Source organism: Apium graveolens, chromosome 9 (genome assembly GCF_009905375.1).
Source record: "Apium graveolens cultivar Ventura chromosome 9, ASM990537v1, whole genome shotgun sequence".
NCBI lineage: Eukaryota > Viridiplantae > Streptophyta > Magnoliopsida > Apiales > Apiaceae > Apium > Apium graveolens.
In genome coordinates, this window is record NC_133655.1 from 232,207,493 (window position 1) to 232,232,696 (window position 25,204).

Sequence of the window (25,204 nt, forward strand, 5' to 3'; positions counted from 1 at the left end):
AACAATGATACAAATACCTTGTTCTGGTGTAACGCTTTGATAAATCATTGATTGCAGAGTTGTTACTGAATGACCTATTTTATTATTAACAGCAACACGACACATATATGCAAACTTAAGTAATCATTACAAAATCTGTATAATAACAATCATAATGGATGAAGAATGATACCATTGATGTAATCTGATGTCATTTTTTTACTTTCCAGATTTGCAGCAACTCCGTTCTGAAACACACCTTTTGAAAGCTGTCTTATTCCTGAATGTTAATAGAAACTTCATGACACATTTATCAATCCATGTATAAAAACAATCAGGCGGATAAACAATCAGGCGGATAAATAATGAGACCAATACCCTGTTTGGTGTCACGCTTTGATCAATAATTGATAACGGAATTCTTACAGAATGACCTGTTTTATTAACATAAGCACGTCAAATATATGTATAACAATGTACATTATCATTACTCATATGCTTGGTCGGAGAAGATACATGGTATGTTACATAACATTGTCTGTCAAACGTATATACACATTAACCAATCTGAAATTCTTTAGAGAAAGCTTACGTGTATCATATATGTTTGCTGAATTTGTGAGATTCTTGTCCACATTCTTCCCACGCGTACGACGTTTGACAACTGAAATAATACATGAACATTATTATCACTTTCAATAAACGAATCAGAAATGGAATTAAAGTGTACACTACCTTGATTCTCTGGTTCTGATGGATTTTTAAACAAATTTTCAACATTTCGTCCACGAACACGTCGTTTTGAACCTATAAGAAAAGCATGATCAAATCAAATATCTACAAAACGATGTTATTATAAGTAAACTGACAAAGGAGATGAATACCTGATGTACTGGTTCCTCGACAATCCATCCGGATATATTCAGTAAATCATGAAGCTGGTTTTAACAGATGAACAACGTATTCTGTAAGCTTTTATGACGAACATGATACACATCAAATCTGCATGAAGAATTTTATGAAAAAATTAGGTCAAAAATCTTGAGCTATTATCCTAAAAAATTAGGGAGATGAAAAAATTAGGTCATGCTTGCAAAGAATGAGAGAGAATAAGGAAATCAATAATTATCATTGAATTAGTGTTGTAACAGATATGAGAAAATCATGCAAATCTTTCCTTAGATAAGATGTTTAAATTTTAAAATTCAAAAAATTTCCATGTTTAGTGTTTTGATAGGTAAAAAATTGGGTAAACTTATATGGATATATCCATGGATATATAGATTTTATACTTAATATGGGTCATGGGTAAATTTATTTACCCATTGGGTAAATTTTGTGGATATATCCATGGATCTAGTAATTTTATACTTAATATGGGTTATGGGTACCCATTTGGGAAATGAGTAAATTAAGGAGTAGTTATTAAAAATATATAGATTAATAAATTACTTGTTTTAAAAATTTTCAAAACCGCGAATTATAACATGCTACTTGCTTGACCAAGTTGATGGATGGGGGTGAACTGGGCTTTGTACATAATATTATGGGATCTAGCCTCGCTAATGGCTACGGACTTCCATGTGCATAGTTAATTAGTTCCGCATAAAATATTGTAAAATATGTTACGTAAATTTAGTTCATTAGAGCATTTTTAATACATATTATTTTTAATTGTAATATAAATTATTAGTTTGTAGTAATTTAGTTTTCATTCATTTTTGATAATATTTTTTATTTTCTCTTCTTATTCAATTTTATATTATTAAAAGTAACTTAAAGTCATACAGGTATAAAATAAAGGGGAAATATAGTATATCTTACTAATTTATTATAAAATATTAGTTAAGGGTTATCAAAAGACTCTTAAAATTGAGAAAACAGAATGGACTCTTAAAATTTAAAAAAAGTCTAGAAGTCTAGAAATTTGTTGGTCAAAAAAAGTCTTGTCTATTGACATGGTCAGCTAGTTTTCTCTCGTTTTTGTCAAAGTCTTTTGTCTGGTAAAGTTGTTATCAATCAGTTTCTTCCAGTAATGGCGTCTACGAGTAATATTATCGAAGCAATGAACAACATCACTTTGGATGATGAAGAAGAAGGCGTGTTAATGATGAACGAGGCAGAGCAAATCAGTGAAAATGAATCTTTTGTTGGTTTTAATCCGAAATTGTGTTTGGTGGGCAAGTTCATATCTGACGGAGTGGTAGACTTTTCAGCAATGCAGCAAACCATGGCGGCACTATGGAGGCCGGGAAGAGGGGTTTATATTAAGGAGTTGGATGCGAATCTATATCTATTCCAATTCTATCATGAGTTGGACGTTCGTAGGGTTTTGGATGGTAGTCCTTGGTCGTTTAATAGAAGAGCTTTGATTATCAAGAGAATGGAGGGCAACAATCCAAGATGTATGCAATTGGATTCTTTAGACCTGTGGGTGCAAATTCATGAGTTACCAGTTGGTTGTATGTCAGAAAGGGTCATTCAGGAGGTTGGCAACTTTGTAGGTACTTATGTAGAGTCTTGTCCTAAGAATTTTGTTGGAGGATGGAAGGAATATATGAGAGTACGTGTAAGAATTAATCTGGCAAAGCCTCTGAAGAGGAGAATGAAGGTTCGAAAGAGTGGGAATGATTGGCAATGGATTGTGTTTAAGTATGAAAATGTACCTAATTTTTGTTTCATTTGTGGATTACTTGGTCATTCGGATAAATTTTGTGGTCGATTGTTTGACACTCCTGAGAATGAGATAGTAAAACCATATGGGACGTGGATGAGGGCTTCATTTCGTCGCCAGACTAAGCTTATCGGAGCAAAATGGCTACGTACCGGTAATGAGGAGGATGATCGGAATAAGCAATCGGAATTAGGTGACAGTCAAAGCAGGATGGGGGGGAAAGGCGTGAAGTTAGGAGTGAAGATTGGAGCTGAACATCCGGAGGAAACAATCAAGGGATTTGGAAATGCAACAAATTTTCAAAATGCAGCAAAAGGCGCGAGTGATGGGATATCCCAACAAACTGATTCTGCTGAGTTGGCAGCCAATAAAAAAGGCATATCAGTTGTAGAAAATAAAAAACGCAGAACCGAATCTAATGGGCTGGATAATGATATTGAGATGGGCCAGAATACTGAGTTAAACATGGATTCAGAGGAAGAGGAAATAATTGGCGATGATATTGAGATGGGCTCAGGCTTAGCACACAAACTGGGTCCAAAAAACGTGCAGGTGGCGGGTTCCGGGAGCGGAGCTCGCCAAGAATTATGAGTACTATAAGTTGGAATTGCCGTGGGCTTGGGACCCCATGGGCCGTTCAATTCCTTAAGGAGATTGTTCTCCAAAAGAAACCCAGTTTTATATTTTTATGTGAAATTTTATGCAAGAAAGACAAGGTGGAAAGCATTGGAAACTTGCTTGGTTTTGAGGGTATGGTTACAGTGGAGTCACAAGGTCATAGTGGAGGTGTTGCATTCTTGTGGAGGAATAAGGAGGAAGCTTCGTTAAGGTCTCTCAGTAAAAATCATATTGATTTGGACATTACCATTCAGGGGTGGCAAAGGTTCAGATTGACAGGGTTATATGGGGAACCTGATCGAGCAAAACGCAAAAAAACATGGCAGCTTATAAGGAATCTGTCAACGACATCTAGTCTCCCTTGGGTGTTGATTGGAGATATGAATAATGTCCTTAGTCAAACAGATAAAAAGGGTGGAAGAATGTATCCGAGTTGGCTTATTCAAGGGTTTAAAGAGGTTTTGGAGGATTGCAATTTGGTGGATATGGAGTTATTAGGATACCCGTACTTGGGAACGTGGGCACGGCACTGATGACTGGGTAGAGATTCGGCTGGATAGAGCAGTAGCAAGTACAAGTTTTTTACAGCAATTTCAAGAAGCTAAGCTTACAAATATGGAGGTTACTACGTCTGATCACTGTCCGTTACTTCTTGAGCCCATGGTCACGATAAAGTCTGGTACGTTTACCAAAAGGTTTAGGTTCGAAAACGCCTGGTTACGCGAACCTATGTGCAAAAGTATTGTGGAGGATATATGGATAATAGCACAGGTAAATCATGGCAAGAAAAAATCATTGCTTGCTCGAATAATCTGGCGGTGTGGGGAAAGGAAATTACTGGGAGTTTTAGGTATCGAATTCAGAATTGTAAAAAGGTGATTAAGATTGTTAGAGGAAGAAGGGACGAAGCCTCTATTAAGCTGTACCAGGAAGAGTGCACAAAGTTGTCTGAAATTTATGTGCAGCAGGAAATTTTCTGGAAACAGAGAAGTAAACAATTATGGCTTCGCGAAGGGGACCATAACAGTAAATATTTCCATTCTGCGATGAAGAACAGGAGAAGGAATAATAAAATTACTCAGTTGACTAATGAGGCTGGTATGCAGGTAGGATGGGGTTCGGGAATGGAGGAAACAATGATTCATTATTTTTCAACTCTGTTTAAAGCCTCAGTAACGAATTGGCAGGATGTGTTAAATTGTGTTTAGTGTAAGATTACAAGGGAGCAAAATGAAGAATTATTGCAGGCAGTGGAGGTAAAAGAGGTGAAGGATGCTCTGTTTCATATGCATCCTGATAAGTCACCTGGACCAGACGGAATGAGTCCCGGTTTTTATCAAAAGTATTGGCATATAGTTGGAGCGGATATTATTCAAATGACTCGCCACTTCTTTGAAACTGGTACGTTTGAGGAGCACTTAACTGATACTAATATTGTTTTAATTCCAAAAAAGAAGTGTCCAGTGCTTATGACCGATCTACGTCCGATTTCCTTATGCAATGTGGTGTATAAAATCATATCTAAGGTGTTAGCAAATCGATTGAAATTAGTTATTGATAAAATTATCTCAGAGACACAAAGTGCTTTTATCCCAGGGAGATTAATATCGGATAACATAATGATTGCTTATGAAGTTATGCATTTTATGAAGAGGAAAAATAAAGGAAAGAGGGGTTGGATGGCCTTAAAACTCGATATGAGTAAGGCTTATGATCGAGTTGAATGGGGCTTTCTTAGGGCAATGTTGGCGAAACTGGGCTTGCATGACAGAATTATCAATTTGTTTATGGCATGTGTGATGTCTGCTCGGTATAGAATTGCACATGATGGCAGGGAGTTTGGGTCAATCATTCCCGAGCGTGGCATTAGACAGGGCGATCCATTATCGTCCTACTTATTTCTCATATGCACAGAGGGATTTACTGCTATAATTCAGGATTATGAAAGACGAGGTTTAATTCAAGGGGTTAAGGTTGCTCGTGGGGCGCCTGCTTTATCTCATTTATTCTTCGCGGACGACAGTTATATTTTCTGCAGGGCAAATAAAGAAGCTGCAAATCATGTGGTAAATATGTTGAATACTTTTGAAATGGCATCAGGGCAACAGGTGAATATCTCTAAGTCATCTGTTTTTTTCAGCAAGAATATGAGTCAGCAGGATAAGAAGGAGGTCTGTGATGTTCTAAAATGTCCTGAAGCTAATGATAATAGTACTTATTTGGCAAATCAGCCATAATGGGTTATTTGAAAGACAGGCTTCAGAATCGAGTGCAGGGATGGGATAAGAAAACCTTGTCTAAGGGAGGGAAGGAAATTTTGCTGAAAACAATTGCTCAAGCCATCCCAACGTACGCAATGGGGGTATTTTTGTTGCCTTTAGAATTATGCAGAGATTTGGAGCGTATTATGTGTCGTTACTGGTGGAAAACAGGTCGTGATAAGGATCGTGGTATTCATTGGCTAAGCTGGGAAAGATTATCGAAGAGAAAATCTGAAGGAGGTATGGGGTTTCGAAATGTCCACGATTTTAACATAGCAATGATTGGTAAACAAGGGTGGAGGCTAATGTTGTATCAGGATAGTCTAGTGGCAAGAATTTACAAAGCTAGATATTATCCGAGAGGCTCTTTTTTAACGGCTAAATTAGGAAGCAATCCTAGTTACATCTGGAGAAGTGTTATTGCAGCTCAAGAACTTCTGAGAAAAGGTTCAATTCGTACGGTGGGTAATGGGGAGTCTGTGTCTATTATAGGCGACCCATGGCTCCCTTAGAACGATGATCCGTTTGTCCATACTGTGAATGAAGGGCTACAGGGTAAGTTTGTGTCGTCTCTTTTTGTTACTGATGAAAACGAATGGGATATTGAATTATTAAATGACATGTTTATTCAAAGAGACCTTCAGTTGATTGAGATGATTTCTGTTCGTCGTAATGAGAAAGATGGTTGGTACTGGAAGCATGAGAAATTGGGGCAGTACTCGGTTAAGAGCGCGTACCAGATGTTGCAGAACAATGGAGAGAACAATCAGCTGAGTAATAACTCTGGTTTCTGGCGTAAAATGTGGAATTTAAAGGTACCACCAAAAATCAAGAATTTCCTGTGGAGAGCTGCAACGGATTGCTTGCCAACAAAGGATCGACTGAGAGACAAAAGAGTAGATATTAATAACATGTGTCCAAGCTGTAACAATGAACCAGAAACTACTTTGCATAAGTTAGTAACATGTCAATTTTCAAGGGTCTGTTGGGATAAGGTCGGAATGAGTGTCATGCTTGATAGCAATACAAGCTTTCTTAGCTGGTTGGACACTGTGTTGAATGTGTATACAGGGAAGGATGTTCGAATGAAAGTAATGGTTTGTTGGGCATTGTGGAAAGCCAGGAACGAGTTAGTTTGGGATCAAAAGGGTAGAGAAGTTACAGAGATTATAACATCAGCTGCAACGGTTCTTAATCAATGGAGTAATGCTCAAGATAAAAACTTTGACTGCTTTTTGGGGTTTATTACGCAGGAAGAAGGTGATGAGCAATGGACTTTACCAACTCAGGATACGATTAAGTTAAACACTGATGCTGCAATCTTTGAAGAGCTCAACCGTTATCGTTTCTCATTAGTTGCTCGTAATCATAGAGGGGAAATAGTTGATGCTTTAGCCAAATGTCATCAGGGTACCATACGACCAGAGATGGCAGAGATTATGGGGATAAGAGAAGCTCTAAGCTGGGTCAAGACACAACCAGGTAAGGGTTTTGTGGTCGAAACAGATAGCTTAGTGGTTGTGCAGGCAATTCGAAGTTCAGCCATCAAGCTCTCATACTTGGGGAGAATTATCGAAGACTGTAAAACGTTGTTAGGAGAGTTAAAAGATAAGGAAGTATCTTTGAGGTTTATTAGACGATCCGCGAACAAGGTCGCTCACTTTATTGCGAGGAATACTAGTTCTTTAGCTAGTCGTAGTTGGCGAGGGGATAACACCCACGCAGATTTTATTCATGTAGTTCGGAGTGATTTGAAAGTTTAATGAAAGCTTTTTCTTTCTGGCAAAAAAAAAAAAAATTAAAAAAGGCTCTAAGAATTTCTTGGAAATTAATTTAAGTCTCGATCTTTTATTCCAGTTTAAGAGTCTATATGAAAAATTTGCTAGAAATGCTCTTAGTTCATTTAAACAATTGTTTGGTGTATTCAAACCTATACAACTGAATACATAATGTACTTACTTGATAATTCATTACAAGTCAGGTCAGAAAAACTAGCAATTTAATATACGTTTGTTACTAACTTGTACTTATATAAATTGTAATTCAATTTTTTTTTATCTATGTGTGACATTACAAACACTGCAACTAATTATATCGACATCCTCGTCGGTCCTGCGAACATACATACAAAAATCGACGGTACAATTGCACTTACCGGTTACAGTCACGTAGAGCCGTGACTTATTTATAATATACATGCCAACAACCAAAATACATGCCCGATCAATATCCCAGCATGCAATCAAATGCATACAGGATGAAATAACGTACTATAGGTTATTCTAGAAGAGCTAGAAATTTTTTATGTATTATTTATTGACTAGCTTTATCCCCGTGCTACCATATACAAATAAATTTTTATTTTTGTACATTACGCCAATTATATATAGGATATAATACAATATTAAAATAATGATAGAAAATATTAGAATTTATGAATTATTATAAATAAGTTGATATTATTATTTTTATTAGTATTGATTTGGATTTATTTACTTTACTTGTTTTACTCATGAAATTTATGTTTTTTTGTAATTTTTAATTTACTAAAATTTTATATTATTGACTCTATAAATTTTCAAATGGTGAGTATTGTAAATTTTAATTTAGTTTGTCTATTTGTTATATTAATTTTTTTTAATAAAAACACACCTAATATGTTTTTTGATTTGTTTTTTGCTTTTAGTTATTTTTTAATGTAATATTTGTTTGTTGTAATATTTGGGGTATTAATTAATTAATATAATTTATTTGTACATTTTTAATTTTTTTTTGTTATGTATTTGTTCTTCTTATTTGTTTGTTTGTTTCTTTAACTTTTTTTGAAATCAGTTTGCAATGCACGGGATATCTTATAAATATTTTATATGAATTTTTAATATTGAATTAAATTAATTTATTTTTTTGAAAAAATTATAAAATGGCACCTCTAACTCTATTTAGTTGCTAAAACTTATTTTATTATTATTATTATTATTTTATTTTAGTTGTTGTATTGTTTTTTGCTCAAAATTTCATATTTTTCTAATTTTAATATTATTAAATTTATACATATTCACTTAATAAATTTATTATACCATATACAACTAAATTTTTATTTTTGTACTTTACGTAATACAATATTAAGATAATGATAGAAAATATTAGAATTTATTAATTATCATAAATAAGTTGATAATATTATTTTAATTAGTATTGATTTGGATTTATTTACTTTACTTGCTTTAATCATGAAATTTATGTTTTTTGTAATTTTTAATTTACTAAAATTTTATATTGTTGACTATATAAATTTTCAAATGGTGAGTATTATAAATTTTAATTTAATTTGTCTACTTTTTATATTAAAATTTTTTTTATAAAAAAATTGTGGGTGAATTTGGTGTGACTTTTTTTTTTATAACTTAATGTTTATTGTGATTTTTGTATTTTTTTTTAGGTTGATAAGTATTAGGATTTTTTTTGCAAATCTAGTACATACATGGTTTTTTTGGTGGTGTTTGTTTTTTGATGTTTGTTTGTTTCTTTTCTTTGTTAATAAGTATTAGTAATTTACTGACCATACCATCTTAGCCTACCACATAAACTCCCTTACTCCAATTAAATTATATATATGATATAATTTCTCTAGTTTGGATTAAATCTCTATTTTTTTTTTTCAAAATAAGGTCAAATCCCGAGTCTCAATAAATCAAAGTATACTGACTCAAATGAAAAATCATGATTTTTTGAGACACGCTTAATAGTAATATCTTGCATACAAAATGAACTCAAGTCTTAAATCTATTTGATGCCGGAAATCTAGTGTTTTCTTTAACTATTAAAATTTTTGATATTTTCATAAACCATGCAAGTTAAATATTATAAAACGTATTATCTTAAAAATATGTCCGGCTTGCACGACATATATGTTATGCCTGTTGAAGATTAATAAATTTCAATATTTTTACTGAAATAATAATATTTATAGAATATAAACCATGAAATAATAAATTTTATAATGTTTTTTATTGTAAAATATAAAGTCTACAAGATATTCAATAAAATAGTGATGTTTATAAAACTTTTTTCTTACAATTTTAAAATCACATATATATATATATATAATTAATTTTGGTAAAAGATAAAATTCTAATAAAAAGGATAGACACCTACCCTAATTAATTAAAAAAAAATGTATCAATAAAAATATAAATATTGTGAATACTATTATTCTTGTCAAACCATTTTTTTGAAATTTAACTTGGGGATAATTTAAGAGACCGTGCAAGTGTAACATGTCAAAATATTCATATCAGCAACAATGTTTAGTGTTTCCTTCACATCCCAAATTAAAACGACGTCGTCACTAGGTCCAATCGCCGGGCCCGGAACTTCAACACCGTCGTATTTGAATTTTGCACGCGCCACCACTCGTGTTTCCACTCCCTCAAGCTCCACCGCCCCTAAATTATCTCTAAACTCACCGCCATTCTCTCCAACTCGCCGCCAATGTTAGTCCTCTCCTACTCTTCCTCATCGTACATACACACTAGTTGTATGTATTCACAGGATTTTAAGTAACTTGAAATGAAATTAAAAAAAACTACTGATTTGTTTGATAATGTATTTAACCGTTCCATAATTTTGTATGCACAAGGCGCGGCGAAGGTTGAAGTAGAGACATCTCGTTCTGGAATAGTGGGAGCTCATGATTTGTTGATAGTTGGTCCCGGTGTTCTTGGCCGCTTGATCGCTCAATTATGGCGTCAGGTAGGTATTGCCTTTAGTTCCGTCAAATTGACTGAATATTAAAAACTCTTATTTACACTTTTAATAAAGTGAAAAGCACATTTTAAGGATAATTAATGGCGTGTTTGTGTCATTACTTATAAGTTATTTCTGGCTTACAAGCGCCTATGGACGACCAACTGATAAATTGTTGGTAACGCTTGATCTCAACTTATTTTTATATTTATCGCCTTTTTATTAATTTTAATTTTAAAATTTATGTTTTAAATGTTAATCTAATTTAAAATTTATGAATTGAGATAATTATATTTAAAAAGTAATTATTACATACATAGTGTCCGTTTGAGAAATCTTGTAGTTTTCAATGATGTAACTTTTTTTTTCAGTTTAATTAGATTAAATCTATAAACTTCAGTCAGAATTCGTTCAATTTAATTAAAGAAAACTAAACCTGGGGAGATTTATGTATTCAAATTGCCTTGTTGTTGATTGTAACTTTCTTTTTAGGTTTTGTTTGTTTTGGTGTAACCTAATTGTGCGATTACTCCTTAGAATCTAGTAACAGTTTCCATGTTCTTGCATTTAGGATGAAATGTTGGAACATTTAGTTACCTAGACCTTCGCATTGTCACCCTAAGTTACTTTTAGTTGTTTTGTTACATATATGGGCATATGATGCAGTATGAATTTTAGTTGAGAGTATATCTAATGTGGTAACTATGGGGCGGGTCAGATGCATATGTTAGTGAATTTAATTGTTTTTTAAGCTGACTTGACCGATTTCTCTTGTTCCCTGCAACCTGCATTGTCTGCAGAAAGGAAATCTTGCATCCTCACTTATCATTTAATGCTGAACTCAACAGATTTCCTACAATCGTGCTTGAGCATGTCTAATTGTCTATGCATTGGTAAAGACGTAATTGGTTATTTGTCAGCAGGATCACGAGGGATGTCAAATTACTGGCCAAACATTTACTACTGATCACCATGATGATTTGGTCAACATGGGAATCACTCCATCTCTGAAGGGAATGAAAGCATCTCAGAAGTATCCTTACGTGGTTTTCTGTGCCCCTCCATCGCGGACACCAGACTACCCTGGTGATCTTAGGTAGTATCAAACTCCAACACATTCTTTTAGTTGCCTGTTGACATATCTACAACTAATTCACATCGTTGGTTTATGTAGCTTAACTTTTTTCTATTGTATATATTGGGAAAGAGTTAAGTTAAATATGTTTTGTATCCATGGCAGTGTTGAATGCATCAGTAATATTATTGTTTGGGAACTTAATAAATTAAATCTTTTTGGTATCAGTATAAAAAATTAGAGCGTCTTCTGCCTGTTATGTGATGTTTCTTGCTGGATGCACTTAATTTTGGTAGTATAAGGCAAGTGCTTCTTGAATTTAACATCAATGGTTTTAACATGGAACTATATGCAGGGAAGCAGCATCAAACTGGAACGGTTGTGGTTCTTTCTTGTTCACCTCAAGCTCTGCACCATATGATTGCTACGACAATGGTCATTGTGATGAGGTATTATATTTAACCCAGCACATTCTGTAATTATTTCTTTTTCTAGTTGTAGATTTAAAGTAACGGTCTACCTGTTCAAAGTGATCTCGAGCCTTAGAATATTATTTGATAGTTTTTTCTCGACTTCCATTTACTTTCCACTAGTCCTTTATATAATTCTCTTGATTTGTCATTGATAGAGAGTTGCGGCAAAAATTAAGAACCGGAATATCAGGGGGGATCTATTGTACCGGATGTCATATGTGGGGTTTAATCATATGCCAACTGTTATCCAATCAATATATCAGAAACTTCGTTCCGTTTAGTAGTAGGCTTTAAGCATCCTTCATTTCGCTTGTGCACATCATTTTTAGTGTTTGATGCACCATATACTTTGTGATTTTCATCTACACCCGGCCTTACACATGAAAGATGTACAGTGATACTCCTCTTTTTCTTGATTCGAATGTCGACCGATTCCTGAATGACTTTGACTGTGTTCTGCGTAAATCCTTTTTGTAACCTATTACGAACCAAAAGTTACTATGCGTCTGGCGATTTTGATAACACTGGTTTCCGAGTAGTCTACATATTACTTTTGACACAATTGCATGCAAGGTAGAATGATAAAACAGTAGGCATTTTTATTCCTTTCTCTCCTAGTGCTTGATCTCGTGACACAAAATAGCATAGTTTTGAATGTAATCATTAATTAAATAGTTTCAGGACTACATTCATAGACCTAGCAACAATCCCCCCCCCCCTCAAAGTAGAATTGGTCGAACACTTTCTTGTTGGGAAAAAATAATAATTGAGCTAGTGTTCCCTTTTAACCGCTATAAACTTGTATAAATAGTAAAACTCGTGAAAATTTGCACTTTAATTATATTTAACTGATTTTGCATGTAATGATCTACTAAGCATTTTGCAAGCATTTCATCAGGACGGAACCAAGGGGTGGCGTGCAGGAGCAGCTGCCACCCTTCAAAAATTGCTAAAAAATGATTTACTGCAAGCCCATCAATCCTGGAGGCTTGATCATTCCTACAGCCCATCATATGAATTTCCTGTAATAACTTATAGCATGCCTTCCTCCCTGTAGGAGGCAACTTAGCACTTTATATTTCTATTGTTACATTAATATGGAAAAGAGTCCAAGTAGACCAATGGCCACTTGGTCCAACGGTATATCTGTTTATGGGAGGTCGAGAGTCTGAATCTTGTGAAAGGCAAGATGGTTTATGAGCATGTTTAATATGAAAAGTAAAATAAAATAGTCCAAGTAGTCTTCAAAAGGAATTTGTAATGATATTTATTATCGGATCTGTGTTCTTAGTGACTTGTTTTTAAATGTAACAGGATAGTCCAGTTGTGGCAATTGGGAGAAGCCCTAGGACCGATCTTCTTTTAAACACCGAAAAGGTAGTAATAGAATCTGGTGGCAATGTCCTTAGGTTGGCGGGACTCTATATATCCTTCATGCAAATTTGCTTACAATATATTAAGCATGATCTTAACAAGCCCTCACAGTATTTTGTGAACGTGTACTGGACACAACCTTAACTATCATACAAAGCAGATAGAGGGGCACATGTCTACTGGTTGAGGAAAGGGACTGTTGAATCTCGGCCTGACCACATCGTCAATCTTATACACTATGAGGTATCCATTTTTTGCTTATACAAGGTGAAAGGCGTGCCAGACGCAAGACCGTCCTGGAGACTAGGCTTGAGGCATGTGCCTTATTGAAGCTAGGCACATGATTACAGACTTTAAGTTTGCTTATATACACATAAAAAGGAAATGCCAAAACTCAAATGTGACAAGTACCAAATGAAGTATATTTACAAAAAAACTGCTCTGATTGCAACTCACAAAACAATAGAAGAGATATCACTTAACCTAAAAATTAGTAATTAATTATCTTTAATAATAAAGCATAAAGATGTTGGAAATTGAAAAAAATTTAATAACGATTTTCTTTATTTCAAATTTTATCGTACCTCTTTACTAGTATATTTCTATTTTAATAATGATATATTTTGTTTAAAAATGTATCTCGAAAGTACACAGTTACCATAAAACATTTATATTTCTATAAATGTTATAGTACATAATTTGAAATGAATTTATGTAGATCCTAATTATGACGAATTACACAGTCCATCATTCTTATTTTCATTTTGGCTGACATGGGCTTCATATTTTTCTCTTTAATCAAACATAATATAAGTTCCATAGATGTGCCTTTGACAACACTGTTTGTACTAAGTTAAAATTAAATGCATTTTGTACAAAACTGTAACATATCGTAGTCATAGATTCACTGTCATAATATTTGTCGTTGCATCTAGTCACTCCAAACTTTTATATAAGTTTACCTTTTCTGTCTATCATATCCTAAAGGAAAGCTTACTGCAGTAACTGAGTACTAAATGTATTGAAATTTCTAGGCGGTTCCATTATGATTAAAGTAATTAACAGTCGATTTTTCCAGTAGTAGAAAATCACCAGGATGGGTAGATTATATAAAACTAGCCTAACTTGCGCGTTGTATTTTGGTTATTGTTCTGGCGTGCAGGATGCAGCTTCTCTTGCAGTTGCAATTTTGAAGAAAAAGCTTCGTGGTCGGACCTTTTTGGGCTGTGATAATCATCCGTTTTCCAGGTCCTTTTCCTCTCTCGTTCGTGTTTTGTATATCTTGTTTTTTTCTATCTCCTTTTTATTCTTTTGGGAAAGCGTATTGTGTTAGACTTTTGTTTTTTCATCTTTTTTGATCAAAATGGTATTCTTACTTTCATAATGGTTTACAGGCAGGAAGTAATGGACATTGTTGAGAAGAGCGGGAAATTCAGCACAAAATTTGTAGGATTTACAGGTCAGTTATAATTGATTACGCGCTGACATTGAAGGAATGTGTATACAGAAGTAAAACAGCAGTAACTATGTCTTTTCTTCTTGTGTAAGATCTGTCAGCATTAGATGTACATATTTTCCATTGGTGACACTCCGAATTTAATCTAAAGGAGTGCTATAAAATTCTGCTATGCAGGAACTAATGATCCTTTGGGAAAGAAATTAAACAACTCAAAGACTCGCCAGGAAACAGGATGGGAGCCGAAGTACCCAAGCTTTTCTCAATATTTGGAAATGTCTATATAATGCTGCTCCAGTTTTGGACTCTGGACTTACCTTAATGTGTAAGAAAGAGACATAAGCGTCAGAAGAAAGATTTACGAAGATTATACATTCTTTACAAAAGAGTGCAGGAACCTTACAATCTTTTTTCTCTATAATTTTCTTCATCAAGCCTTGCGAAGCATGTAGCATAGACAATATGATTCTGAATTTTGTATTTAGAAGTGTTGAGTTTTGATTGTTGCAAAATTTTGTTCAGTGCGAGAGATACTGTAATTTAAAGTTGGCAGAAGAAACAAATTAATGCTTTTCAAATAAATGTATACTAAACAGTCAAAATCATGGATGTGTGGTAAGCAATTGGTGTTGAAATGTCAGAAGTTTGATGATTGGAGAAAAACAACAGACAATAATATATTGTCAACTAGAAAGAAACTTGGTTGTTGGTTTGTACTTGGTAGATTCCTGCCCTTCCTCTTGCTTTCCAATATGTCAACTTTCAGTGGATATATCATATATGTAACTAACACTTGAATAATTTAAGAGCAAGAATAGCACAATTCATATATCTAAAACTCTTGTTGGCGTTGGAGATGGGAAAATGTTGTTGCTGTGAAGATGACAAGGGTTGGAGTTTGGATCCCAAACATATGATCATTATAATCGTCGCGGTGCTTATCCTTGCTCAATGTTTCCTTCCACCACCAAGGCAACGACGTGTTCTTGTTCAACGTTTTTGTTGACCAGTAAACACATATACATCTTGCTAAACTTGCTTCTTTCGTCTTGTATGTTCCTGTATTTCTTTTTTAATTGCAAATTCAAATTCTAGAGGCTGTACTCCATTTTCGAATGAAGTGATATGAAGAATGGAGAAATCGTGTTTGATCTTGTGCAAAAATCAATAACCCAGACGCGGGAGATTCAATTTTGTTTCAACACCGATGTAAGCTCCATCATCGTTTTAAACAAGGGAGTTTTAATTTAAACAAACTGCTGCTTTTCTGCAAGCACCATAGGTTTCATTCTCGAATCAAAATGTTGTTACTAAATTGACTTCAAAGTGATGTGCCAAAGAGCGACGCCTATATATGCAGTTTATAAAACAGAGAATTGCTTCACAATCTTCTTCGTATAAATTTTATCTTTCTTAAAACAGTTTTGTCACAAGCTCTTAGTATGATTTATATCTATCTTTCGATCCCAACTTCCTCCCCTCCCCTCCCCTAACAGAATTTTCTCGGTTTCGATCTAAACCTAGCGAATAGTTATTAGTTAGAGCTGTCTTATCTCAGTAAGTGAATTTGACAATTGAATGCAAATTATGTTCAATGAAGTGATGATACGGGATCAGTGTTTCTTCTCATAATGAGATGGTTTTATTCTGGGGATAATAGCATTAGCTATCTTGAGACAAGTGGAGCATGCATGAAGGAATTAGATGCATCTGGGGTTAATATGTTCTTCACTTCAGATAGATCTTAACTGTGCTTCTGGGGCTAACATTATCTTAACTCTGCCATTTTACATAAAATATATAATGTGTTCTCCCACCTCCGGAAAAGTCAAATTTGCATTTGCCCTTGGTTTGAACTTTGAACCTCAAAGGTCCAAATAGGTTATACACCTTCTATTTGAGTAACAAGGTTCACAATCATATTATTCATCAGAATTTTATCCAAAGATAAACTACAAAGTCCATACATGGATAGAGGATCCAGAAAAGAGGCGCACATATTGTATGCTACACCTACACAGGCACACATTTGTACAAATATACCAATTTATTATATCCTACAGGTTGCAGAAGATCTGTGAGCACGGATACTGACATTAAAACATATTTTTCATTTATTAACTTGAAGATTACACTATACATATGCGCCATTATAGAGAAAGCTATCCTAGCGACAAGTATTTAGGTTTTGGCTTGTCCAATGAGCATTTGAGGGCTTAGCAAAGGAAATACGAACACGAAAGACCTCATAAATGGCACCTCGATAGAGCACTGCAAGAACTTCTTCCTCTTTGGCCCTAGCAACATCTCCCAGAGAGACTTCACGAGAATGGGACTCATCACGCATGCGGAAGCCATAAAACCACCGCCCTAAAGTCCACCACTGGACACACACTTTCCGCTCTAATATTTTGCAGCTTTCCAGCGCTTCCATTATATGCTCCGGCTGATAGAAACAATGCAATAATCAATTTATTTATTATAGAAGAAGATGTCTAACTTTTAAGGTTTACAAGATGAATTATGTTGCCTGAATTTGAAGGCCAGACTATCAGACTTTAATACGTGGGCACCGCTGATTGTGTGCAGAATTCAACACCATTGGACCTTTTAAATTCTAAACAAAATTCGTGTACTAATAAAAGTGACCACATAATCTTTTTGGAAAATGCTAAAGGTGCCAAATGGGTACAGAATTAGTTCCCAACTGCCTATGTAGCAAATTTTATATGTTGCAACACCAAGAGGCCAGAGCTTTCAGAAGACTGTTATGGTAAAATTATAATCTAACGGTTACATAGAGTCACTGATAACAGGTTCTCCAATCTATTCAAGCACAAATCTGCCATATTTCTATAACAATTAAATTTCAATGCAGTTTTATAAAATTATGCTAAACCTTTGGAAACATAAAGTTGCAAATAACGTCGACCCAAGCAAAGTTTCTGATAGGACTAGTTGGTTCTTTTAGCAGCAGAACTACATGAATATATCTCAGGTAGAACACTGCTATGCAATTGCAGGCTCCAGACATATTGATTTCAACTCAATTACTGAACTATGTATTTCCTTCTTTGTGCCACAATCATCATATCCCAACAAGGTAACAGTATACTACAATTTAGGAAAAAGTTCTCTAGGAGTACTTACAGAACAGTATGAAAAGCTCTTATATTGCTTGTTCACAATTTCACATCTGCGTATGATATAAGTAACGGATATGGGACTGAAGTAATTACCGGAAGTCTGAGCCAGCTAATGCAATAGTGCAGGCCAACCAAGTTGAGCAACACATTGGTCTCTGCTTTAAGAAAGAACATTTGGACATCTTTAAATCCAAATTGCATAGTGTATAGGTCTTTAATTGCCTTAAGATACTGACCCACTTCAATTGATTCAGAGTTCAAACAATTTTCAAGAAATTTAACTACCATGGCTGCCTTGCCAGCCATTTCGCTGTGCTTGCTGATATATAAGCCTCTCCATCCCTACATTATACGTACAATACAAACTTTATAATTTTAACCAATATACAATTCCACCAATAAAGTTATATATCCAACATGTCGGTTCTTGCCAACATCATACCTAATAGCAGAATGCAACAACGGTTTCACAAAAAAAGTATTAGAAAAAATTATTTTGTTTTGATATGCAGATATAGAATTCTATAGATTGAAATAAATTTAGTCTTGAGAAATTAAGAATCAAAATTAAAAATCTAATTGAATACTTCTAGTCCAAAAGTAAAAAAATAGAAACTTTCATACACAAAAACAAAAAGTAAAAACCTTAGAGGTGGTTTTAGAATGATGAGGCTGATGGTTATGATCAACATCAAGAACAGAAGAATCTTGATTATTATCCAAAAGTAACTGTGGCCATCTATCTCTATACAGAGAAGACCAAACACAATCCAACCCACATAGCTCCTGCCAAAATCTAGAGCAGCTACCAAGTGAACACACATCCCATACCTTCAATTCACAATCAACATGCAAAATCCAAAACACAATTATTACAAAAAAAAAATCACAAAAAAAAATTATCAAGAAAACAACTAAGAATTGTTGCAAAGTCAAACAAGTACCTGAAGAGAAGAAACCAATTTGAGGGCAATATCATCTGGGATTGAGCTATCCATGTGCTTTGATTCACTCATATTTCTATGTACTATCCAACCTTTTAGCAACAAGATATTTTTTAAGTGAAATAAAAAGTGAAGGAAAGTTTGTGATGCATATGTTATATGCGTGTTCTATAAAGTCAAAAACTTTGTTGTATATCTTGGATACATGTAACTTATTTTGGTGATTGATGTTGTCAGCTAACTCACTCAGCACATTTTTATGTTGTAAAGATTACGTGAGAGGAAACTGACTAGCAGAAAGTCAGAGTGTTGATCCTAGAAGAGTTCATCTGTTGATTAAACTTCAATATATTCTCCAAAATTAAGAATTACAACTCCCACCCTCCTAACCATTTATTTACATTTTTTTTTGCTATATATCTAATTCTTTACATTTAATTTTTTTTCAAAAATAATAGAACTTTTATAAACTCATTTACTACTCAACTCCACTACACCCACTTTATAGATAAAATATTAATCGGTATTATTACTTTACCCAACACAAATGTAAATAAATAGTTGGGATGGAGAGAGTATTTTTTTTTTTTGGATTTTAATAAATCTCACGGTGGTGGGGTAAAAATTACATAGAAAGAGATGCTATGTTTTAAAGAGAAAATAGTTCATAGATTAATTTTTCTTACAAATTATTTGATTTTTTATCTTTAAAATAAGACGGAGGAGAAAGTAACTAAGAATAGAAAACTACTAAAGGTGAACAATTAATTTTTTAAGTTAAAGTTGGGTGAAAAAAACGTAGAACAAAAGTATGTATTTGTACAATCCTTGAATCATGAGGCTTTAAGAAATTTTGGAAGCTTAAGAACTTCAGCTGCCTGAATTTCCGGTTGTCATTAAAAGAAGTGAGCTTCAGCTTCACTTCCAAGGTTGTTTAGAGACTGAATTATTCAGCAGTCTGACCCTGAGGTCTACATAGCAGCATATGCATATGTATTTGTTCGATATTTGATGCTGAATCCAAAAATGAAAATAATTTCATTTGACACTAAATTTTCTAATTTCACATGAACAATGAGAAGACAAATCTGTTACTAAGTCCGCCACATATAGCTGGTACAAGACTCCTTGGCCTGTGATGTTTGCACCAATTGTTGATTCTTTGAATTCAAAGGTTGTGTGGCCAGAGTAATCCTCTTCCCTTATAGTATACGTTACTAAAAGTAACGGTTAAGTAGCCCGCAAGGGTTGGCTGAAGTGTAGAAAACTATCCTCTTGGTCACAGGTTCGAATCCCACGGGAGGAGAATTTAGGATTATGCCTCCCGAGTCACTTTATTTTAATTAAGTAATTACACAGTATTTGACTGCAAATAGCGATGTCAATCTTATTCTTGAAAGGATAAGATAAAAATCCTTATCAAGATATAGAAAGAAACATTTGCTGACAAGAAGAAATGCTTAATATAGAAAAGATGATCAAAGAACAACTTATCTTCAGCAACAATACATCTTCACTATAAGAACACCATTAAATTATATTGTATATTTCTTCAGCAACAATACATCTTCACTATAAGAACACCATTAAATTATATTGTATATTTAAGAGAAAGGTAGGAAGCAAGCAATGAGTACTGAAACTTCAGAAAGCAATGAGAATAAGATGGAGGGTAGTCATATGACAACAGAGAAGGACAAGAAGGCTCTAGAGTATCTTGAATATGTGACTGCTAATGCAGATGAAATTCAGAAGCAAGTTCTTGCTGAAATACTAACTCAAAATGCAGGTGTTGAATATTTGCAGCGTCATGGCCTTGGCGGACACACAGACAGCAATAGTTTTAAGAAATTTGTGCCTGTCATCACTTATGAGGATATTCAACCTGATATCAACCGAATTGCATATGGTGATAAATCCCCCATCCTATGTTCTTACCCCATTTCAGACTTCTTTACAAGGTTGTTATACAAAATTTATTTATTGTGTGTTTTCGTTTGTTTGTACATCTTAGATGATTAATTTCTTATAGTTGATAGATATATTCTGTGTTTGGACTTGGATTAACCATCACTTGGCTTAATTATTTTTGTTTCTGTTAAGCTCCGGGACATCTGGAGGCGAGAGAAAACTGATACCAACCATTGAGGAAGAGCATGGCAGGAAGTCAGCATTTCATGGACTTTTAATGCCTGTAATGAATAAGTACATACCTGGTTTAGACAAAGGAAAAGCAATGCATTTCATGTTCACAAAACCGGGCTTCAAGACTCCTGGCGGCCTAATGGCTCGTTCAGCCTTAACAAGTTTATACCAAAGTAAACATTTCATTAACAGGTCTGTTAAAGATGACCCCTATACAAACTACACTAGCCCTAATGAAACCATTCTCTGCCCAGACATTTACCAAAGTATGTACTCACAAATGCTGTGTGGATTATGTCTCCGCGATGAAGTTAATCGAGTCGGAGCTCCATTTGGTTCTGGCTTGATACGGTCCATTCAGTTTCTTGAAAACAACTGGCCAGTACTGTGTAAAGACATTCGTACAGGAACTCTTAACCTTGAAATCACAGACAACTCGGTGAGAAAGTCAGTGCTAACAGAAATCCTTAAACCTGACCCGGTTTTAGCAGATCTTATTGAAGCAGAATGTAGTAAGAAGTCATGGAAAGGGATTATAACAAGGTTGTGGCCAAATACAAAGTGCATTCAAGCTATCGTGACAGGGAGCATGTCACAGTACATACCAACTCTTGAATATTATGGCAATGGACTACCTCTTGTGAGCCCTGTGTATGCTTCTTCAGAGTGTTTGTTTGGTCTTAATCTTGATCCTCTTTGCAAGCCAAATGAAGTCTCCTATACCCCCATTCCAACCATGGCCTTTTTCGAGTTCTTGCCAGTGTCAAAAACAAATATGGTTGGTGATATAAGTTCCTGTATTGCGGAGAGATCTCTGATTAATGAGAAGATACAACAACAATTGGTTGATCTTGTTGATGTTAAGCTTGGAGAAGAATATGAGCTTGTTGTGACTACCTATGCTGGTAAGTTAATTCTGCGAAAGAAAAATTTCAACCATTATCTCATTCTTATCACATATTAGTTTCTGGTATAATCTGAATTTTGTAGGGCTTTATCGATTTAGAGTGGGAGATTTGTTGCGAGTTGCTGGATTCAAGAATAAGGCTCCTCAATTCAACTTCATCTGTCGGAAAAATGTTGCTCTAAGCATAGAAGCTGATAAAACTGATGAATCTGAGCTGCAAAGTGTTGTAGAAAAGGCTGTAATCAATTATTTAAGGCCACTTAATGTGATTTTAGTTGATTATACTGCATACGCAGACATAAGCACAATTCCAGGACATTATGTCATCTTCTGGGAATATACTGTGCTTGATGATGGATCTGTAGCTACACGCCAAATGGTTCCTCCATCTGTTTTCGAGGATTGTTGTCTTGCCATTGAAGAGTCACTCAACAGTGTGTATCGACAAGGTCGTGTTGCAGATAAATCAATTGGTCCACTTGAGATGAAGATAGTAGAAAGAGGTACTTTTAATGAACTGATGGATTATGCCATCAGCCTAGGGGCTTCAATGAGCCAGTACAAGACTCCTCGGTCTGTGAAGTTTGCTCCATTTCTTGATCTCTTGAACTCAAAGGTTGTGTCAAACCACTACAGTCCTAAATGTCCAACATGGGCTCCTAGGAATATGTAACAGGTAACCTTGCAATTTGTTTGTTCCTCTGACTTGCGGCCTCATTTGTAATGTCATTTCTTTGATTAATAAAATTTCATATCAAGTAAAAAACAGAGAGATCTAATATGAGTATAAAAGAAAACCTCAGAAATCAATGGGAATATATTGGTAAAACAGCTTTAAAGCTTGTGGTATCTATTTGCACATAAAAGAAGCTTGTATTTTGTTCTCTTGATGATTACAAGTGAAGCATTCAATCTACACCATGACTGAAATACACAGGTTACCCCAGTCTAAGAGTATCTTCTTATGTAAAATTACCCTTGCACAAATTGCAAGAATACTTAACTTCCTTTCTATACTATGATGTAACCCAAAAAAATCATCAGCCATACTTTTCTACAGGCGAGATCTTTCCTTGGCATGAAGGTAAGGCGCATTTGTGCCTCAACAAGTAGCATGAGATTCAGAAATTTGATCCTTGGATAACGGGTTTGGTTACGTGTTTGACGCCTTACATACATGTGGATAATGGCGGTACAAAGGTTACATGATTTGTGGTTCTCGGTTTTGAACAAATTTTTGTGCTTTAAATCCAAAGCGAAAAATACGTAATTAGTGTGAAGTAAAATGCATTTGCAGCATAGTTCTTTCCATTCACTCAACACGAAGACGTTTTACATACAAGTATAGCACAACAACATCACAAACATATCTATGCCAGCATAAAATTTTAAATATCTGAGTATTTACAATTTACTTAAGGCTTCTCCTGGAAAGAGTAAAAACAGAGAGGAGGATGAGCAAAACAAGCACAATGGAGGCGATCAATGCGACTCCAGTGGCGCTTGCTATGTGTGCACAGAACGTATCGTAGATATTGCAGACCTTGAGCCAGCCTGAATGAGAGTTTCCTCTCAATCCTATGTAAGCAACTGCACCGGATGCCCCAGTTGCTGAAGCAACAATCCCCAACAACAGCTGCCAATAATTTTACATTAGTTAAGTAGCTTGTTCACGCAAGATTATGAGCTGTAAATTGTTTAAAAGCTAATTAGAAGTCTTAGAATTCTTACCACATCGAATACTACAAAGTGGGATACCAAATGTTTCCAGTTATCGGGCTTCAGAAGAGCTAAAATGGTCACCAGGGTAGTTATGATGCTGTACAGACCAGCCACCGAAAGTGCTGCTATAAAGTATCTAAACAATTAAACATTAACCATGTTTAGTTTTCAAGTAACATCAAGAATCAAGAGGGCACAGCAGTAATTAACATCAAGGACCTCATTGTAGAATACTCCCTCCGGCTCCCATTATACAAGATTCAGAGGTACAAACATAAATTCCAAAAAAAGACGGAAAAGGTTATATTATGGTTTAAAATACACAAACACAGTAGGTCCGTGTCAAAATATCACTGTGCTGCATTTGATATTTAGGCTCTTAAATAATATAACTATACGTTTTTACCAGAAAGTTCAAACACTACTGCTATATATTTGACTGGTGGTGGCCAGATTTTGCCTCCTCTCTTTCATGAAATGTTTAAACATGCATTAAAATTGGGTGTTTTCTTTGAAGAAAAACGAGTGTCAATTGATTGTGACTCAAAAGCCTAAGCAAATTTGTTAAACAGATCCGTAAATTTCTATATATCTGTGTTTTTTACATATAGTCGTGGGTGACTCATTTTAGCAGTTTTTTAAGGATTTGAGAATATTCTCAAAATTTATAATTTTGAGAATCAAATTTAAAATAGATGTTTATTTTATTTGTTTTCAGTACTCGCGCCTTATAAACCTACCTATAACTTTTTTTTAAAAAAAAATATTAATAAAATCATGGAAATATAGATTTATTTTATGATGTGTGCATAGTTAGTTTGTAATTATGATGGATCCCCTGTACACAAAAATCTAAATCAATAGAAATTAGTCAACTCATCAAAATATTATTGTTAGAGTGTCTCTATCGGTACCCACCAAACAAACCTTAAGATCAGAGTCTAAAGGTGTTGCAGTGCATGTAAAGGAGTTCCGTAGAACAAATTAACATTCTGATTTCTGACACAACCATGCACAACTGAGAAGAAATAATAAAACTATTATTACCAGGATCGGAATAATCAAGGGAAAATCATGACGGTCTACTTACACGAAAGCTGGGGAATCGGTGAACCTAGAAGAATTGCGTACACGAAAAGGCGGTGCTGGATACGGAATCCACTCAGTCTGCTTGCTGGTGACCATAACCACCACAGCTGTTACTGTTGTTGCAAACAATAACACTCTCAAAACTACTTCACTCACTGCCAAATAGCTAGTTGGAGTTTTGGTTTCTGATTTAAGTTCGGGTGGTGGCGCTGCTGCTGCAGCTGCTGGCACAGGTGCTGCCACATTTTCTACCTGATCTGCAGGCTTATTATCTTTAGAAGAAGCCATGCGTACGTTATTATATGAAACTAGCTCCTGCCTATTATTGGACGTAAGTACTAAATATGTAGTCTATGTTACTGAATTTATACAGCGGCACATTACCTACAGACCATAAAATAAAAATGTAGTTGCTAATATTTATATATAATGTGTGCCTGCCTGCTTGATGTTAGTTGGCATTAACTTTACTAACACGTAAGTACTCATCCCGTTTTCATAATCACAATTTTAAGTATGATTAGGGAAATGTTAAATTATGAACTGTTTTTTTCCAAAAAAAATAAAATTGAAATAAATTAACATGTGAAAAGAT

At 34.7% G+C, this 25,204-nt stretch overlaps 5 protein-coding genes across 6 annotated transcripts; 3 read left to right on the forward strand and 2 right to left on the reverse strand.

Moving 5' to 3' along the window:
* Positions 1 to 3,240: 3,240 nt before the first annotated feature.
* LOC141686039 (uncharacterized) lies at positions 3,241 to 3,804 on the forward strand. The gene has a single exon (XM_074491104.1). The coding sequence runs from the start codon at positions 3,241 to 3,243 to the stop codon at positions 3,802 to 3,804; it is 564 nt and encodes a 187-aa protein (XP_074347205.1).
* Positions 3,805 to 9,803: 5,999 nt separating this feature from the next.
* Positions 9,804 to 15,372, forward strand: LOC141687067 (uncharacterized). Its single transcript, XM_074492212.1, has 9 exons — positions 9,804 to 10,025; positions 10,172 to 10,284; positions 11,202 to 11,374; positions 11,709 to 11,802; positions 13,141 to 13,251; positions 13,354 to 13,443; positions 14,363 to 14,448; positions 14,595 to 14,659; positions 14,834 to 15,372. Exons 1-9 carry the CDS (start codon positions 9,836 to 9,838, stop codon positions 14,941 to 14,943), a joined length of 1,032 nt encoding a protein of 343 aa, XP_074348313.1. The 5' UTR covers positions 9,804 to 9,835; the 3' UTR covers positions 14,944 to 15,372.
* Positions 15,373 to 16,547: 1,175 nt separating this feature from the next.
* LOC141687127 (uncharacterized) lies at positions 16,548 to 19,076 on the reverse strand. 2 transcript variants are annotated; one of them, XM_074492294.1, is made up of 5 exons: positions 18,747 to 19,076; positions 18,448 to 18,633; positions 18,039 to 18,144; positions 17,896 to 17,957; positions 16,548 to 17,102 (listed from the first exon to the last, which is right to left on the reverse strand). In XM_074492294.1, exons 1-5 carry the CDS (start codon positions 18,816 to 18,818, stop codon positions 16,824 to 16,826), a joined length of 705 nt encoding a protein of 234 aa, XP_074348395.1. In that variant the 5' UTR covers positions 18,819 to 19,076; the 3' UTR covers positions 16,548 to 16,823. The 2 variants fall into 2 exon arrangements, with proteins under 2 accessions (XP_074348395.1, XP_074348394.1); XM_074492293.1 differs by having other exon boundaries at positions 17,896 to 18,144; positions 18,747 to 19,072.
* Positions 19,077 to 20,167: 1,091 nt separating this feature from the next.
* Positions 20,168 to 22,714, forward strand: LOC141684083 (indole-3-acetic acid-amido synthetase GH3.6-like). Its single transcript, XM_074488918.1, has 3 exons — positions 20,168 to 20,707; positions 20,850 to 21,796; positions 21,882 to 22,714. The coding sequence occupies exons 1-3, from the start codon at positions 20,376 to 20,378 to the stop codon at positions 22,469 to 22,471; spliced, it is 1,869 nt and encodes a 622-aa protein (XP_074345019.1). The 5' UTR covers positions 20,168 to 20,375; the 3' UTR covers positions 22,472 to 22,714.
* Positions 22,715 to 23,074: 360 nt separating this feature from the next.
* On the reverse strand, positions 23,075 to 24,996 carry LOC141684084 (CASP-like protein 1). Its single transcript, XM_074488919.1, has 3 exons — positions 24,611 to 24,996; positions 23,530 to 23,656; positions 23,075 to 23,434 (listed from the first exon to the last, which is right to left on the reverse strand). Exons 1-3 carry the CDS (start codon positions 24,895 to 24,897, stop codon positions 23,210 to 23,212), a joined length of 639 nt encoding a protein of 212 aa, XP_074345020.1. The 5' UTR covers positions 24,898 to 24,996; the 3' UTR covers positions 23,075 to 23,209.
* Between the last annotated feature and the right edge of the window lie 208 nt (positions 24,997 to 25,204).

Excerpts from the sequence above, each read along its gene's own strand:
- LOC141687067 (XM_074492212.1), top strand. The coding sequence starts at position 9,836 with ATGTTTAGTGTTTCCTTCACATCCCAAATTAAAACGACGTCGTCACTA. Across the intron at positions 14,449-14,594 it reads GATAATCATCCGTTTTCCAG|GCAGGAAGTAATGGACATTG; the intron begins GTCCTTTTCCTC and ends AATGGTTTACAG. Across the intron at positions 14,660-14,833 it reads AAAATTTGTAGGATTTACAG|GAACTAATGATCCTTTGGGA; the intron begins GTCAGTTATAAT and ends TCTGCTATGCAG.
- LOC141684083 (XM_074488918.1), top strand. The coding sequence starts at position 20,376 with ATGAGTACTGAAACTTCAGAAAGCAATGAGAATAAGATGGAGGGTAGT. Across the intron at positions 20,708-20,849 it reads ATTTCAGACTTCTTTACAAG|CTCCGGGACATCTGGAGGCG; the intron begins GTTGTTATACAA and ends GTTTCTGTTAAG. Across the intron at positions 21,797-21,881 it reads TGTTGTGACTACCTATGCTG|GGCTTTATCGATTTAGAGTG; the intron begins GTAAGTTAATTC and ends TGAATTTTGTAG.
- LOC141686039 (XM_074491104.1), top strand. The coding sequence starts at position 3,241 with ATGAGTACTATAAGTTGGAATTGCCGTGGGCTTGGGACCCCATGGGCC.
- LOC141687127 (XM_074492293.1), bottom strand. The coding sequence starts at position 18,818 with ATGAGTGAATCAAAGCACATGGATAGCTCAATCCCAGATGATATTGCC. Across the intron at positions 18,145-18,447 it reads ATTCTAAAACCACCTCTAAG|GGATGGAGAGGCTTATATAT; the intron begins GTTTTTACTTTT and ends CGTATAATGTAG. Across the intron at positions 17,103-17,895 it reads TTAGCTGGCTCAGACTTCCG|CCGGAGCATATAATGGAAGC; the intron begins GTAATTACTTCA and ends TGTTTCTATCAG.
- LOC141684084 (XM_074488919.1), bottom strand. The coding sequence starts at position 24,897 with ATGGCTTCTTCTAAAGATAATAAGCCTGCAGATCAGGTAGAAAATGTG. Across the intron at positions 23,657-24,610 it reads ACCGATTCCCCAGCTTTCGT|ATACTTTATAGCAGCACTTT; the intron begins GTAAGTAGACCG and ends TTAATTGTTTAG. Across the intron at positions 23,435-23,529 it reads ACTTTGTAGTATTCGATGTG|CTGTTGTTGGGGATTGTTGC; the intron begins GTAAGAATTCTA and ends AATTATTGGCAG.